Genomic DNA, 18,025 nt, shown 5'->3' with positions numbered 1-18,025 from the left:
GGATAATGAAAGATTTCCTTCAGAACATTAGGAATAAAGCGATTGTAAACTCACCACTTCTCTTCATGTAGTGAAATATCACTTACAGAGAGCAATTAAAAACAGATAGCAACAGACAGATAAATGTGTCTATATTGGTATATAAAATGAGATATGTATATACAAATCATAAAGAAAAGAGAGAAAATCCCATCAGGTAATCTATAGATGACCATTAGAGATTTAATGTTCAAAAAGATGAAGAAAATAAGATCAATTTGGGAAAAAATTGTATTTCTATACAGCAACAGTGAACAATCTGAAATTTGAATTAGAGCATTCCATTTACAATTGGCTAAAAATCAGTTAAGAATCAACTACAGTTATGTATAAAATATGTACTGAAATCCAGAAAATATTATTAAGAGGATGTAAGGAGATGTTAAAGAGACATCTTGCATTCATGAAGCACGATATGTAATATTAAGATGGAAGTTGCACCAAAATTCTTTTCATCAACAGTATTTAGCCTTATTGAAATTCTGAAATTCTAATGGGCTTGTAGCAGAAATTGGTGTTGAACTGATTCTAGATTTCTCACAGAAATGTAGAAAATCCAAAGTTATCTGAAACAATACTGGTTTAAAAATGGACTCACATTTCCCAATTACAAATCTTTCTATAAAGATACAGTGTTCAAGACATGGTAAAACTAGCATAAGAATAAATATAGACCTTAGGATAAAATTCAGTCAAGAAATCAACCCTTACTTTGATGGAGGAGTGATTTTTTTGATAATGGTGCCAACTCAATCCAGTGAAGAAAAGTGTTCAACAAATGGTGCTGGGACAATTGGATATCTGTATGCAAAAGAATGAAATCAGTAGACTAGCCATCAGCAAATACAATAATTCAAAGAGGATCTTAAATCTAAGTGTAAGACTTAAAGTTATAACACTTAGAGAAAAGGGAGTAATATATATTCTGGAATGATTTCTTACAAAGGACTCTGATACTTCACAGAAGTATTGATTTCTATCAGCTTAATTTTTTATTAAATGATATTTTGAAAATAACAAAACAAATCAATAAAGTGAGGTGAGATATTTTAAGATTACTTCTGAAAAGAGTCTTATTAACTAAGCTATGTAAGTAACTTCAACATCTAACATTTGAAATAAAACTATCCAAATTTAAAAATAAAAACACTTATGCAAATATCTCTCTAAAGATGTGCAGGAGTACCGAAAGTACAAGAAATGATACTCCAATCTTTATCAGGGAATGCAAGTCAAAATTCCAATGAGATAAGCTCACAATCACCCTTCTGTTATTAATAAAATGATAATAGATAATAGTAAGAGTTGACAAGGATGGCAAAATTTAGAATCTTCAGATTTCTAATAAAAATGTAAAAAAAAAAAAAAACAAACCACCAATGTGGTAGTGTTTTAAGAAATTACCACATTGAGTTACCATAAGACCAAAAAGTTCCACTCCCAGCTGTATGTATTAAGATATGTTAAAGTATAATTCAACACAAAGGTCCTACAAAAATACTCAAAGCAACATTACACATAATTGATAGCAAGAAATGGATAGAGAAGCAAATATTATTCATCCATGTAATGTATTATCATTCAAACAGTGCAAGTTTCAAAACAGCACAGCATTTATAAAGTAGCATGGGAAATGTTGGCTGTTTTTAGTGAAATTTACACTGAGAATTTAGAGCAAAAGGTGCATTACAATGATTAGTAAATAATTTCAATATGGTTAGAAAAGACAGTTCATAAATATATAATTCAGGCCAAGGTATGGGGTAGTTGAAAAAGAAATTAGCAATACCAGGGAATAGTAAATGTGCTTTGATGACATCTCATTAAGTGGGAAGGCATCATCTATCAAAAGGTCAAATGTTTAAAATTGTGAAACTTTGAGGATAGAGCCCACACAGGCCAATGAGGAACAGCATCCCCACAAATGTTTTCTTATATTTACAAGGATAGGAATTAAGAATCTACTGCAGTCATGCCCCAAGGGAACCCCGCTTTTTAAGCATTCCATGGTAGATCTTGGCACTATGTACATGATACTTGGGGACATGGCGAATCTAAAACTTACACTTAAGAGAAATGTCTACTGATACATTGAAGGAAAAATTGAAATGCCAGCCAATGTGTGGTTGCAATGCAGCAAGATAAGAGTTTCATGCTTAAGCATTAACATAAGCTTGAGATACTAGAAAAAATTCTTTCAAAAATCTGCAGAGTGAGAAGCCAGAAAGGTTGTCACCAGAGCATGTAGGGATTGTTTTTTCCAAAGTTTTTGGAACTTGCATAATTCTATCACATGCTTGGATACAGACATGGAGCTACAGGATTAATCATTGCACTGTTGAATTTGGTTCAATTTATCTATAATGTTTTCCTACTTCTCAATTTTCTTTTTAAAAATGTTTTATTGGTTATTTTATTTATTTACATTTCAAATGTTATCCCCATTCCCAGTTTCTCCCCCTATCCCACGACCCCCATTCCTTCTTCTAGGAGGGTGCTCCTGCACCCGCCCACCAACTCCTGCCTCACCACACTAGCATTCCCCTACACTAGGGCATCAAGCCTTCAGGCAAGGCCCCCGGTTGAGGGATGGGGCCCCCACATTTCTCAAAAATTTTAACTCAGAATTGCTCCTGTCTAATGAAAGTGCAGGGACAAAGAATGGAGCAGAGACCCAAAGAATGGAGCAGAGACCAAAGAAATGGCCATTCAGAGACAGCCCTACCTGGGGATCCATCCCATATGCAGCGACCAAACCCAGTCACTACTGCTGATGCCAAGAAGTGCTTGCTAACAGGAGCCTGATTTGGATGTCTCCTGAGAGACTCTGCCAGAAACTTACTGATACAGATGCCGATGCTTGCAGCCAATTATCTGACTGAGTACCAGGTCCCCAGTGGAGGAGTTAGGAAAAGGACTGAAGGAGCTGAGGGGGTTTGTAATCCCATAGGAAGGACAATATTTTTCAATTTTCTAATGGTAGTATTTACCCTTTTTCATTGTATCTTTGAATTTTTGGATGATTTTCATTGAAAATTAGATAAGGCTTTGATAATAGACTGTATAATAAAGCTGAAACAGGTCAGACTTTGAGAGATGGACTGAATGCATTTTTGTCTAAGAGATTGATGTTAGCCCCTGAGAAGTAAAATGTAATGGTTTAGATAGTAAGTGATGTCTCAAAGCTCATGTGTTGAATACTTGTCCCCTAGCTGATATCATTTTGGGGAACTAATAAAAATTTTAAGAGCTGATGCCTGTTAGAAAGAAATCAGATTACTTGAGATGTGCTTTTGAAGAGAACATTGGATCTTGGTTCAGGCTTCCTTCTGTCTGGGCTTCCTATACTCTATTAGGTGAGCATTTCCTCATATGTTGTTTGTATTAATGTTTTGCCTATATATAGACCCAGTACACCATAAACAAGTGGCCATGGACTGAAACTTCTTTAACAACAAGCTAAATTACGTTGTTAATAATTTTATGATGTTTATTGCAGATATTTTTGTTATGTTATTGCCCAGTGACTAACACATTAAAACACAATGACACAATTCTGAAAAAATGGAACTTATTTTATTAAAATATATACTAGCTAATACAAAATTATAAGATTGAATATCTAATTTCCCACCATAAAAAAGTAAAATAAATTGTATAACAAAAACAAAATACATAGAAAGAAAAAATGAGAATAAAGATAGAAATCAGTGATATTTTACGTAGGGAAATATTAAATCCAAATCAAATGTACTTCTTTGAAATTAATCAATAAAACTAAAAAGCTTTTTCTATATTGATCAGAAAAGAAAAAAAAAGTTCAAACAATATCAACCTCTGAACTGGAGCACTTCTAGAGGTCCTTCATATGCTAAGAGCAAGAGGAGAACATTGGAAACCCTGACAAACATTCAAGGAGCTTGATGAAAATAGAGTAATTCTTTCAAAGTTGCCTGCTATTAAAACTTGTAAAGTATGAAATTTAGTCAGAGTACTTCTATAGTTAGTAAGTCATGAATTTAAGCTTTGAAAAATGTCCCTTAGTGAAATGTCTACACATACATGGACATATGAGTGTCACTACCTTTATGGATATCTTGCCATGCCAGTAATTGTTGTGATTCATAGGTGTTACAACTATTTAGGACAATTTGCTTAGTATTTTTTAGAACTATGAAAGTTAGACCACAGGAGTATTTCAATCATATCCAGCTCGAGCCATTTGAGTTCTTTGTCCTAAGTATGTGCTATATTCAGAAAGAAGGGCCCATCCTCAACCGTAGGAGGCAGCTATATCTACATGAATATTATCCATTGTTTTGGGAGTCATTTTTGATTACCCTAAACAACTCTTTGAATGGGGGTATATCATGACTGTTACCAAATATTTTTATAGTCTATGGTTCTTTTCAGGGAGCATTGATAGCCAGAGCAGCTTAACTTATTTTAATACACACACACACACACACACACACACACACACACACACACTATATATATATATATATATATACACATATGTATATATAGTACAACTTAGGCAAATATAAAATAACATAACTCTTAGTAACCTTATCAAACAATATTGGTGTTATTTGTTCCCCATCCTTCTTTCTTCTTTTGTATGGACCTCCCTCTCTCGTCGCTGCTATTCTACTTCCCATTTCATATCATGTGTATCCTGCTACTTCCATCCCAAGCCCCCACCTTTGGTACCACCACTAGGCAAGGAAATACTGGCAAAATATAACTGCTGGAAGGAGAATTGGCCTCTCCCAGGGATGAGAGCCCTTATAAGTTGTCCAATGCTGAGTTGTCAGACATGAAGCCATAAACAAAACTGGACTTGGCAGGTTATATTAATATATATGTACATATATATGTGTATACAACATAATCAAAGAAAAAGAATCTGTGAACTTGCAAGTAGGAGGATTTGTAAAGATTTCAACATATGGTCTCTGGGAGGATTATGAGGGATGAAATGAAAAAGGAAAGTAGTATAAATCTATTTCAGTTAAAAGATATAATTAAAACTTAAATATAAGAAAACCATGGCCCAAAAATATCAAATAGATAATTCTAAAAATTAGTAAATAAATTAAATATATGCATAAATAATTTCAATTGGTATTTTTGAAATGAATTTCTTTGCACTAAATACAAGAATTTAAGACTTATAAGATAATATTGCAAGCCAACAACCCTACCTTTTATAACTATAAAAAAACAAATAAAATATTAGCAAGCCATATATTAAAAAAGAACATGAATAATTTTGTGGGTTGGGCTACCGTATTCTGTATTTTAGCTTTCAGTTCCATTCATTAATATGCAATGTTCGTAATTTCATTTTTTCTTTAAGTGTAATAAAATTTCCCTGTTTAGACATACCACATTTTCCTTATCAATCCATCACTTGATGGCTACCACAGCTGATTCTATTTCTAGCTATTGTGAATAGATCACCAATACACATGAATCTTTGAGTATCTCAGTAGTTCAGTATAAAGTTGTTTTGGGTATACCAGGTGTGGAAAATTAGTAGTACTAGTTCTATTTATAGCTTCAAAAATATTTCCATATTGACTATATCAGATTGCATATGAGGATCACAGATTTAAATATTTAATTTTGTGTGTTCCATCTAGATCAATATAATGGCCACACATATAAAAAGGGGTCATTTATATGCCTCAAAGGAGTGGGATATAGTAAAATATAGGTAAGAGGAAATTAGTGAGAGGAAATACTATGAGGTCAAAGTCTTAAGCACCAGGGAGGGAGTGGGTACATAGGGAAGATGAAAGGGTTGTAGAAGTTTTTAAAATGAAAGCAGTGTGTAAAAGACATAGAGAGACCTACTATCTTATAACCAAAGTTAAATAGCAATGTATATTTAAAATGAGTAAGACAATACCCTGTATGGGTGGAAAAATCCTCTCCTATAAATTATGGGTAATTTATAGACAAATTTAATTCTGGATACATATGATTTTTTAAAAATTGTTCATCAGAAAGGCCCTAGAGACTCTCTGAATATTATGTAATATAGTCATTCCTCATGGTTGCTGAACAAAACAAAATGGAAAATTTGTGTTGCTTAGGATAATTCATATCTTGTTTGCATGGTGTCAAGAAATCAAGCTGGAACTTAGCTGAGATGAAAGCTTCTGTATGCTGGCTGGCTTTACAGTGCTGACAACTGCTACTCAGATTGCTGGTGAGAAAAGGCATCATAACAACCTTAACTTGCTGGGAACCTTAAGAACTGTAGTACTAACCAGCCACAGAAAACATGCCCATTTATATGCAATAGTGAGATAGCTTTTACGAGAAAAGCTATCTGTTCTGTGATTGGATTTAGGACTCATTCCAGAGATAGGACTCTATATCTAGTACTGTAAATCTTTTCAAAAGACTATGGTCAGCGAGATCATATGTCCCAAGTCAGCACTTAATTCTGTTGCTTACACAAATTGACATAGCATTGAACTGTTCCCTAAATATATATGTTTGCTGATAGATGAATACTACTCTATACTTAATTAGAGAAGCCATTCTTTCCAGTTCAATACAGTGATTAAAGCAAAATCATACACAGTATATTATGAGCATAAAGAAAAGTAAAAACATACAAATCATAAGTCACAAAACATTTTCTTTTTAGTAGATATACCTAATAAGGAAATCTCAGCAAAATATCAGTTCATAAGTTCAATATATTAGCTTAATATTTTTATATTATAATAAAAGAGTAAAACCCAAGTTTGATGTTTGAAAATAAAATAACATGCTTAAATGTTCAAAAATAATGTGAACGCCAAAACATATTTTTGCTAAATGAAAGAAATCAGTGAAACTTTAAACAGAAAAAGTGTTCATTATTTGTTACGTAATATACTATAGAGCTATCCCTAAATTTATCTACAGGTATGATATACTTCTAATTAACATGCCAGTGGGAAATTTTGTGGACATGCTATGTTAAAATATACAGAAAGGCCCCTACCCTTGTCTCTGTATTCCTCACACCCATAGCAGAAGCCCCTTACTCTACTGGAGGCATTGTTGGTACTCAGAGCCCCAGAATAGTTCCTGCCGCTGTCTGCCAACACACCTTAAAACTGGCTCAGCTGTCTGGAAAAGCATACCCTCCCCTCATCTTCATATCCCAGACCAGAACTCTCGCAGAAGCCCTTTGTACTACCAGATGACACTCAGGTACCCAGAAATCCAGGCCCTCAACTCCATCAGAAGACAATATTCATTACTGGATGCTAAACCATGATCCAGAAACTCAGAGGCCATGATGGTATGTAGAACCCCAGAAATCCTCTATTGTACCAGAGGCCACAGGGGTACCTGGAAACTTAGAGACCACACCAATACTCAAAACCCCAGAGGCCATGCCAGTTCTCAAAACCCCAAAACTCTAGAACCTGAAAGGTAATACCCAAAGTTCCAAAGGTCATTTAGGCCAGCAAAATCCCAGAATATTAGTAAGGACACATGCTCCACTACGTTCATAACAGCCTTATTTATAATAGCCAGAAGCTGGAAAGAACCCAGATGTCCATCAACACAGGAATGGATACAGAAAATGTGGTATATGTACACAATGGAGCACTACTCAGTTATTAAAATCAATGACTTCATGAAATTCTTAGTCAAATGGATGGAACTAGAAAATATTCTGAGTGAGGTAACCCAATCTCACACACACAAACACACACACACACACACACACACACACACACACACACACAGTATGCATTCGCTGATAAGTAGATATTAGCCCAAAAAGCTCAAATTACCCAAAATACAATCCACAGACCACATGAAGCTCAAGAAGAAGGATGGCCAAAGTGCAGATGCTTCAGTCTTTCTTAGAAGGTGGAACAAAAATCTTCGTAGGAGCAAATATGGAAACAAAGTTTGGAGCAGAGACTAAAGGAAAGGGCATACAGAGACTGCCCCACCTGAGGTTCCATCTCATATGCAGCCACCAAACCAAGTCATTATTGCTGATACCAAGATGTGCTTGCTGACAGGAACCTGATAGTGTTGTCTTCTGAGAGGCTCTGCCAGAGCCTTACTGATACAAAGGAGGATGTTTGCAGTTAAGGATGAGACTGAGCATGGGGACCCTGATGGAGGCACTAAAAAAAGAACTGAAGGCGCTGAGGGGGGTTGCAACCCCATAGGAAGAAAAACAATATCAACCAACCAGACACCCTACCCCCACCAGAGCTTCCAGGGACTAAACCACCAAGGAGTACACATGGAGGAACCCATGGCTCCAGCTGCACATGTAGCAGAGAATGGCATTGTCTGGCATGAATAGGAGAAGTCCTTGAACCTGTGAAGGGTCATTTTCCCAGTATAGGGGAATGCCAGGGTGTTGAGGTGCGAGTGGGAGAATCTTAATAGAAGCATGGGGAGAGAAAATGGGGGAGGAGGAAGTAGAAAAAGGGATAATATTTGAAATGTAAATACATAAAATAGCAATAAAATTTTTTTAAAAAGCAGGTATTCTCTATTGAACCCAAGGATTCAATAGTAACCAAACCACAGGCCACTCCGGCTGAAAGTTCTGAGAAGAAACAAAAGCAAAAGTTGAAAAAAAAAAAGAAAAATCCACTCATCTATAAACTAAGAAATCAGGACGTTTAACTATAACTAGCCCAAACCCAGATGACTAATGGTCAGTGTAAAAACATAATTAACAAAACCAGGTCAATATGGCACAACCAGAACCCAGCTATCGTACTTCATCAAGCCCTGAATATTCCAACAGAGTTGAAGCATAAGAAGACAACATTAAAACCATCTTTTTGCAAACATTAGAGGTCCTTAAAGAGGAAGTGAATAAATATCTTAAGGGAATCCAGGAAAATACAAACAATGGAAGGAAATGAAGAAATACCTTAAAGAAAGCCAAGAACAAAACAAACCAACAAATGGAAAGAAACAGAATAAAACTGTTCAAGACCTAAAAATGGAAAATCTCATGTTAAAAAAAAAGATCCAGGATAGGTAAACAATCCAGTATAGTAAAAGAACTTCTGGAGGTATCACCATCCCTAATATCAAGTTGTACTACAGAGCAAGAGTAGTAAAAACTGCATGGTACTGGTATGGCCACAGTCAGGTCAATCAATGGAATCCAATTGAAGGCATATACCTACACACTTATGGACACCTGATTTTTGGTAAATAATCCAAACTTATACATTGGTAAAAAGAAAATAGCTTCAAAAAAGGTGCCGGTCTAACTGGCAGTCTACATGTAGAAGAATACAAATAGAAGCATATCTATCTTCCTACAAAACTCAAGTCCAAGCAGATAAAAGACATCAACATAAAACCAGATATACGGAACCTGACAGAAGAGAAAGTGGGAACTAGTCTAGAACTCATTTGTCCAAGAGACTCCTTTTTGAATAGAATACCAATGGTTCAGGCACTAAGATCAACAATCAATAAATAGGACCTCCTAAAACTGAAAATTTTCTGTAAGGCAAAGGACACTTTCAATAGGAAAATAACGTCAGCCTATAGAATGAGAAAATACTTTCACCAATACAACATTTGACTTAGGGCTAATTTCTAAAATACAGAAATAACTCAAGAAACTAGACATCAACAAAATAAATAATTCAATTAAAAATTGAGGTTGAGATCTAAACAGTGATTTCTCAACTACATAATCTCAAATGGCCAAGGAATACATGAAGAAATGTTCAATATCCTTAGCCATTGAGGGAAATGCAAATCAAAATGACTCTGAGATTCCAACTTATACCAGTCAAAAGGGCTAAGATCAAAATCACAATTGACAGCTCATGTTGTTGACGATATGTAGAAAGGAGAACACTCCTCCATGTTTTTAAGAATGCAATCTCGTACAGTCACTTTGGAAAACAATATGGTGGTTTCTCAGAAAACTGGGAATCAACCTGCCTCAAGACTGAGTTATACCAATCCTGGACATGTACTCAAAAAATGCTCCATCCACGACAAGGACACATGTTCACCTATGTTCATAATATCTAGAAACTGGAAATAACCTAGATATACCTCCACTGAGCAGTGGATAAACAGAATATGGTTTATTTACACAATGTAGTATTATTCAGCTGTTACAAAAAGAAGGAAAGATAGAAAATCATGAAATTTACATGCAAGTATATACAACAAGAAAACAAAACAACCTTAGTGATGTAACTCAGACCTAAAATGACAAATAAGGTTTATACTCACTAATAAATCGATATTAGCTATAAATCTAATAATGCTACAATCCACAGACCCAGAGAGGCTAAGTAACAAGGAAGGTTCAAGGGGGAGAGGGATGAATGATGCTACTTGGGAAGGAGAAATAAAATAATTCAATTGGATTGGCAGCATATACGAATGGGAATAGGATGGATCAGATAGTATGGGTAGGAGGGAGAGAGTACTGAAAGAGACAATTGAAATTGAATTGCAATTCGGGGGCATGGTAGAAACCTAGTTATATGAATTACTCAGTTATCTATGACCATGCTGCTAGCTAAGATTCCTAGTAATGGGGCATATGGATCCTGAATGGACCATTTCCTATAACAATATATCACTTCCAGTAGAGTGATTGGAACCCCAAACCAGGAATTAAAGCTTCAATCTACAATTTGTCCTGCCTAAAAGATGTGATGGGGCAAAGGTGGCATAGAAATTATGGGAGAGCCCAACCAATGATTGGTCCAGCCTTAGACCCATACCATGAGAGGGAGCTTTGCCTTTACACTGCCTGGAGGGCCAGCTACCAGAGTCTGTAGAACCAAGAGACTTAGGATGGAACCAAACATACCTGGATCAAAAATAAGTCAATAAAATGATTCCTCATGATACCCTGCTATATGTGTAGACAGGAGCCTGGCCAATCACTATCAGAGAAGCAAACCTAGCAACTGATAGAAACAGTTGCATAGACTCAGAGCCAAACAAATAGATTGAGCCTGGGGGATCCTGTTGAAGAGGAAGGATTGTAGGAACAAGATGGGTCAAGGACACCAAAAGATAAACCATAGAATCAAGTAACCTGGGCTAATAGGGGCTCACAAAAATTGATCGGATAATCAGAGAGTCTCCCTGGGTCTGACATGACCATGTCATATCATTTATAGTTGGGTGATTTCATAATTTTGTATGATGCCTCACAGTTAAAATAGGGATATCTGATTCTGTTGCTCGCTTTTGGGACCTCTTTTTCTCCTACTGGATTCCCTTGTCCAGCCATACTATGAAGGGAGATGCCTAATCTTCCTGCAACTGTACATGCCATGTTTGTTTGATATTCGTGAGAGGCCTGATCTTTTCTGAAGGTAAACTAAGGAGGAGTAGACTAGGGGTAAGGAGATATTCGAAGTAGAAACTTGGAGGAGAGGAGGGATGAGAAACTGCAGTTGGGATGGAATATATGAGAACAAATAAAAAATAAAATACATAAAATTTACAATGTCCAAAATATTCACAAGAACAATTCTTCCATTAATTTAAAGCTAAAATTTAAACTATGCACTCTTACGTTCCCATTATTTCTTACCCAGATTAATCTATATGTGTTTTGATAATCATTTACTGAATGTAACCACATCTTAGAAACAACAATATACGGCAAATATCCACCATAATTGCTGCGAACATGTGGATATAGCTTATTAACACATGTTTTCAGTACTAAGGACTTTTGAGTCAGTAAAATGACTTTTTTCCTTGTAAATCTCAGGCACAATGATCTCTGTAAAGCATTGCCTGCCCCTGTCCATACCATGTTTTTATACTACTCATTCATATCCCGACTATTTCTACATGTGACTAGCCTAATTATTAGTGTGCTATGAGAATGTTACTATACTGCACAGAACCTCAAACAGTTTTGTTTTTGTTTCATATTCAGAATTTTAAATAACCTGAAGAATTTTTATGATGTCACCACCAAAATGTGTCTTCATGAACAGTGAACTTTAAAACATTATATTATACAATATAAATGGACCAAATAGAAGTGAATACTATTGCATATTACCAACTTTTCCACAAGTTTAAAAATAGAGCATTAACGATGAGAAAAAAATTGCTTGGAATCATTTTTTAGATTAAAATCCCTCCTGGTTTTCTTTAATTGGGGGTCTTAGAGATGAGGAGACAATGAGGTCACCACCAAAGGGACCATGTGACATAATGTTATACATTTTACTTGGTTAATTTATTTCACAAACTCTACAGAAAGATAAAAATCACTCAATTTCAATGAGTAGTCAGTTTAGTTAGAACATTTGAATTCAAATAAAAACTGTCATTTGGTGAGTCATTTTAGATACAATTTGAAAGACTTCTGTGTAAAGAAATCCCAGAACACAGAATACATAAACTTTACATGCTTGCATATGAATGTCCAATGCAAAGTTCAAATAATTATTTAAGACCTGCATTATAGTTTTGCAAAGTACAGAAATCATTAAGCTGCATGAAAAATAGCAGCATTTCTTCATTTTCAGAATTTTGTTAATAATAGCAATGTTGGCATTTTATAGTTTGCAAAGATATAAATCATCTTTAAAATTATGATGATGTTATTCAAAGCAGATGTGAAAGCATATGTTTGCTCCAGTTGTATAAACTGCTTATTTGTCATACTTAATAAATGTTGAGGATTACACTGAAACTTGTTGCCTTTCAATAACTGAAGTATAGATGAAAAAATACAATTTTGCCTTAGTATAACAATAAAATGGGCAAAGTTGAAATGAAAAGTCATTTTTAAAGAAACCTTTCCATTATATTTAGATGTAGTTTGACATGTTTTCTACTGTCTATCAAGACCCTTCATCAGTTTATGGCCAAACTATTTGAGTGAAATGAGTTTACTGTGCCATTCCAAAGCAATAAAAAATACACTCAACTTTGTTTTATCAAAATAAGTTAACATGCCTATATCCTTCTGTTACAGCAGTGTTCAAAGAGGTCTGATTTGGTTTTAAAAAAAAGTAGTCTCAGGAACAAATCGTTGTATTAGGAATGAAGTTTCATTTTTAACTGGAATGTCATTACCTGCCTAAGAGTTTAAGCTCTCTAATATATCGAATCAGATTTGTTCCATTCTGACAACTGTTCTGTAATCAATCATTTGCATGATGTAGTCCCAGAGGGTGTATGGTCTTTCATTATCTGGCTAAGAAAATACTAAACATGTGGCAAGGAAACCAACCATGGATCACTGAAATTAAAATCATACATTTTTCCAAATTACAACTAAAATGCTCATCTAGGTAATAATGAAGCAAGTTTAGCTTCCAGAAGTAAGAGACAAAACTCCATTAACACTTCATCACGCTTAATGTTGTATTCTGAATAATGTGAACATTCTAATAGAGATATAAAATGTATCCTTGTATAAAGTAAAAGCAGATCTTTAGTGAATATGTAAATGCATATAAATATATGTATATTTGTATATATGTACTACTATGCAATGCAGTGTACCAGCAACAATAAAATATCGAACTTTATTTTATATTTTAGCTTTCACTTCAGGGAAGAATTACTTGGAATTTCTTTACTTTCTATCTTCAACAAAGATATATGCTTCAGCAAATAATAAGTGAAGTTGAGACCATTTTTATCTGTACCCCAAATGAGTATTAAATAGATTTCTTGGTAAGATTCATTTGAAATATCCAAATTAGCATATACCTTTAAAAATGTTTGGGATACATAAAAGAGCAGCCTTTTGCCATCACAACAACTCTGATTTTGTGAATGTGAATTTCAAATACACAGCTAAAATACTCATCTAGGTAATAAAGCAAGTTTAGCCTCTAGAAGTAAGAAACAAATCTCCATTAACACTGAATCTTGTGTTCTGAATAATATAAACATTTTAATAGAGATATAAAATATTTCCTTGTATAAAGTAAAAGCAGATCTTTAGTGAATATATACTTACTAAGTATATATATATATAGTGAATCATATATAATATATATCACTATATATAGTGAGTCATATAACTATTTTAAATTTTTACATCTAATACATATATACATATATAATATAGAAAGCTTGAGAAGGCATACTAAAATACAGAGTGAAACTTTTTAACCATATGCATTAAAAATTTTAAGCTTGATTTCAAATCTACCACACCAGACAAAAATCTGTACAAACTGTGTCCATAATCAAAAGAATTTATCCAATGAGAGCTGTAGTCTACTCTGACTTGGATAAATGCCAATAAGATATACACTACTAGAGTACCGAGTTAGGGTCTAATCTTCATACACATATCAAATAAGACAAAATCATTTTACCTTTATTATCCCTTTGGAATTTTTTTATGCTTTGTCCATTATCTTGGTCAATAATAATTTCTTCTCTATTGTTGGGCATCATAACTAAAAATGAAAAAGGGAACTGGGTATAGTTTCATGCAAAATACCCACATAATTTATAAAAGTACATAAACGACTGACATACGCCAACTTTTTACATTTATTTTATATACTTCTGCTACATAAGAAAGATTTGCTATGATAGCCAAAATCATGAGCATCACTAAGATGACAATTCATGGCGAACTTTAAAGTATCATTCACATTTAGTACTAGCAATGTTTTAATATATACTATTTATATCATATATGTATTTCTTTTTAAAAATGATTATGCAAATTAGTTTTTCAGCTATATAAGTAATAAACTCAAAGTATTTAATAAATGAGTTTATAAGTTAATCATTCATGAGGTTAAAATAATTTTGCCTTTAACTTACTGTGGAAACATTCCTAAATATGTACAAAATTCATATTAGGATATAATTTTCTGAGTCTTTGCAAAACATTTACACTTACAGAAGAAAAACATTAATTTGCAATGTATTATTTCATTTTTTGCAGTTATATTTCACTGAAACATTACAGCTCCAGAAATAAGATATTGCAATTTTACAGCTAAAATCTATTACACCTTTCTATTCAATTGTAGATAACATTTCTATCATGGTTGGGCAGTTGTGAAATGTGCATATACTGAAAATCACTGTCAATGGAATTGCATATGCATTATTTGTCAATAGTTTTCTAAGATATTCCATTTCATATGAAGTATTTTATTTTACTTTGAAATATAATACCCATTCTCATATGCCATAACATTTGGCAAGTATATTTCCCTATATATTCAACTTTAATTCAGCACTCAATAACTGATTCTCTCTCCTGCATAAATAGATTATATAGAAATAAGTAGCTTCCATGTTTTTTCAATAACCCAGTATGATTATACCAACAGAGTAATATATGCTTTACTTGGTTTTTGATTCAATAAATTTATTTAGTTATAGCTTCTTGTCTTGTTCAGATCTCCTACAATCATTTGTACTCAAACTTATTTTTTTTCGGAGCTGGGGACCGAACCCAGGGCCTTGCGTTTGCTAGGCAAGCGCTCTACCGCTGAGCTAAATCCCCAACCCTGTACTCAAACTTTTAAAAGCTAGGTAGTCCCTGCCCATAACCTAGAAGAAAGGTTAAATACCTCTTTCTGGGAATTAAAACTTGATCACTAAAGAACAGAATCGTCAAGCTGATACTCATCATGTCTTTAACCTCACTCTGCATTAGGAACTCCCAAGGAGACAGAGAAGCAAAACATGTTGATGCTCAAACTATGTTCTATCTCAAGTGAATTAAATTCATAGTACATTCAAAAAATTCCACAGGTTATTATAATGTACAGTTTTGTTTAAGAATCACTGAGCTATATATTAAACTGGGAACACAGAAAATATATAATTCTGATAAACATAGATATAGATAAAGTTCCATGAAAAAGAAATTATCTCTATCTTTCCGTAGCACAAATTTAGAACAGAATACAGATCCTAATCTCCTGAATTCCTCTCCTCCTTCAGCATCCAATTATTTTGGAGAGCCTAAAATAAGCACTACTATGAACTGTGAAAATCTAAAACACATAAAACATTTCTGAAAATGGATTGCTGGAAAAATCAGAAATCATTTTAATAAAAGAAAATATAAACATAGGATACTGGATTGTGTAAAAATAGAAGAGTTAGGAACATTTTACCAGGATAAAAAAAAACATAATATTTTATACTGAGAATTTATTTAGCTGAATGTTTCTGACAATTTCTATATAGATGAGTAAGATCATAGAGAATGAAATGTTAAGCAAAGTAAAAATAAAAACAAAATATATTTATCTTCTCAAATTTTTTTAGCACTTTGACATTCTGAAATGTTTTTCGCAAAGATAGTCAAGATTATATCTCACAATAGTTCAGAGCAACAGGGATAAAAGTAAATGTTTCCATATTATAGACAATCACATTAATAATGGTTAAATGTATTACCTAAAAATTTAAAAATATCTACAGTAAAAATCATATGGACAAATTCAAGTGTCAGATAGGCCCCTTTATAATTTCTAAGAGGTAAATATTGTGAGAAAAAAATTGTAAAAAATGCACTTAACACTGGCATATTGTATGTTAGTTAGCTTTATAATTATCTTTAAATGAGTCATTATCTACAGTATTATGTTATATCAAATATCTCAGGGATGCTGCGCATGTCACAACTATAATGTTTAATAGTAAATAGTGCATACCAGCACATTCATATAAAATATATAGTATACCAATAAGTATCTCATGGTATCAGTCCCAAGAGATTAGGAGACGCCAGGGAAACTAGAGACTCCCAAGACCCAATGGGGATGATTTTAGCAGAGAAGCGTAGATAGAACCTATAGAGACCACCTCTAAGTGATAGGCACAGCCCCCGGTTGTGGGATGGGGCCCCACATCCATCTCAAAGTTTTCAACCCAGAAATGTTCCTGCCCAAAGGAAGAATAGGGACAAAAAATAGAGCAGAGCCTGAAGCAAAGGCCATTTGAGGACTGCCTCACCTGGGGATTCATCCTGTCTGCAGACACCAGACCCAACACTGACACCTTTGCCAAGAGACACTTGTTGACAGGAAACTGGGATGTCTACTCCTTGGGAGGTTCAGTCAGCAACTGACCAATACAGAAGTGGATGCTTGGAATCAATTATCAGACTGAGCTCAGGGAGAGCTGGTGGAGAGACTAGAGGAGCTGAGAAGGATTGCAACCCCATAGGAAGAACATCAGCTGGCCAGACCACCCAGTATGCTCAGGGACTAGACCACCAACTAGGAGGGTAAAGTGAGGGATCCCTGGTTCCAGATACATAGGTAGCAGAGAATGGCCTTGTCTGACATCAATGGGAGGGGAGGCCCTTGTTTCTGGGGAGGCTTGATACCCCAGAGTAGGGGAATGTTGGCGGGGGGGGGGGGTAGGGTAGGTGAGTGAATGAGCACCCTCATAGAGGCAAAAGGGAGGGAGGAGACAGAAGTTGTGGGATTTGGGTCTTGTGGAGAGGTAACTGGAAAGTGGACTATTATTTGAGACGTAAACAAATGGAATGATTAATTTTAAAAAAGGAAAAGGAAGGTTGGGGATTTAACTCAGTGGTTGAGCAACTTGCCGAGCAAGCGCAAGGCCCTGGGTTCGGTCCTCAGCTCCGAAAAAAAAAAAAGATAGATCTTTTAACTGGTTAAGGGACCAGACAGAAAGTTCTGTGGTCAACAGGACCTAAATGCAGTCCCCATCATCCACCACTGTAACTCTAGCTCCAGGAGGTCTGACATTCTCTCCTTCCTCCTTGGGCATCTGGATGCACATAAATGATCATGTTTAAATAAGAAAAAAAAGAAAAAGGAAAACAAACAAACAAAAAAAACTATGGTGGGTATGAAAAGGCTAACATTCTCTACTGTTTCTACTGTTTACTGTATTGCTTCACAAACTATGATTATTTCAAAAGGCATTCATATTAAAGGAATGCCAGTTCTTCCAGGATTTTCCTGTCTCAGTTGAATAATATGGAGTCACCTAA

General features: G+C 34.6%; 1 protein-coding gene across 9 annotated transcripts in view; it reads right to left on the bottom strand.

The window, feature by feature from the left end:
• Dach2 (dachshund family transcription factor 2) overlaps window positions 1–18,025 on the bottom strand; it is a 565,808-nt gene that overhangs the window by 71,416 nt on the left and 476,367 nt on the right. For 4 of the 9 annotated variants that reach the window (XM_063280376.1, XM_039100247.2, XM_063280377.1 and 1 more), the window contains 2 exons: window positions 14,397–14,480; window positions 751–840 (listed from right to left, as the gene is read on the bottom strand). In XM_063280376.1, the coding sequence (XP_063136446.1) occupies window positions 751–840; window positions 14,397–14,480 (174 nt within the window). The remainder of the gene's footprint in view (window positions 1–750; window positions 841–14,396; window positions 14,481–18,025) is intronic. The other 5 variants (XM_039100249.2, XM_063280379.1, XM_063280381.1 and 2 more) reach the window with 2 other exon arrangements.

The sequence above is a fragment of the Rattus norvegicus genome, chromosome X (assembly GCF_036323735.1).
Source record: "Rattus norvegicus strain BN/NHsdMcwi chromosome X, GRCr8, whole genome shotgun sequence".
Taxonomy (NCBI): Eukaryota; Metazoa; Chordata; class Mammalia; order Rodentia; family Muridae; genus Rattus; species Rattus norvegicus.
Note: the sequence above shows the minus strand (reverse complement) of the source record. Positions and strands in the feature narration are given on the sequence as shown.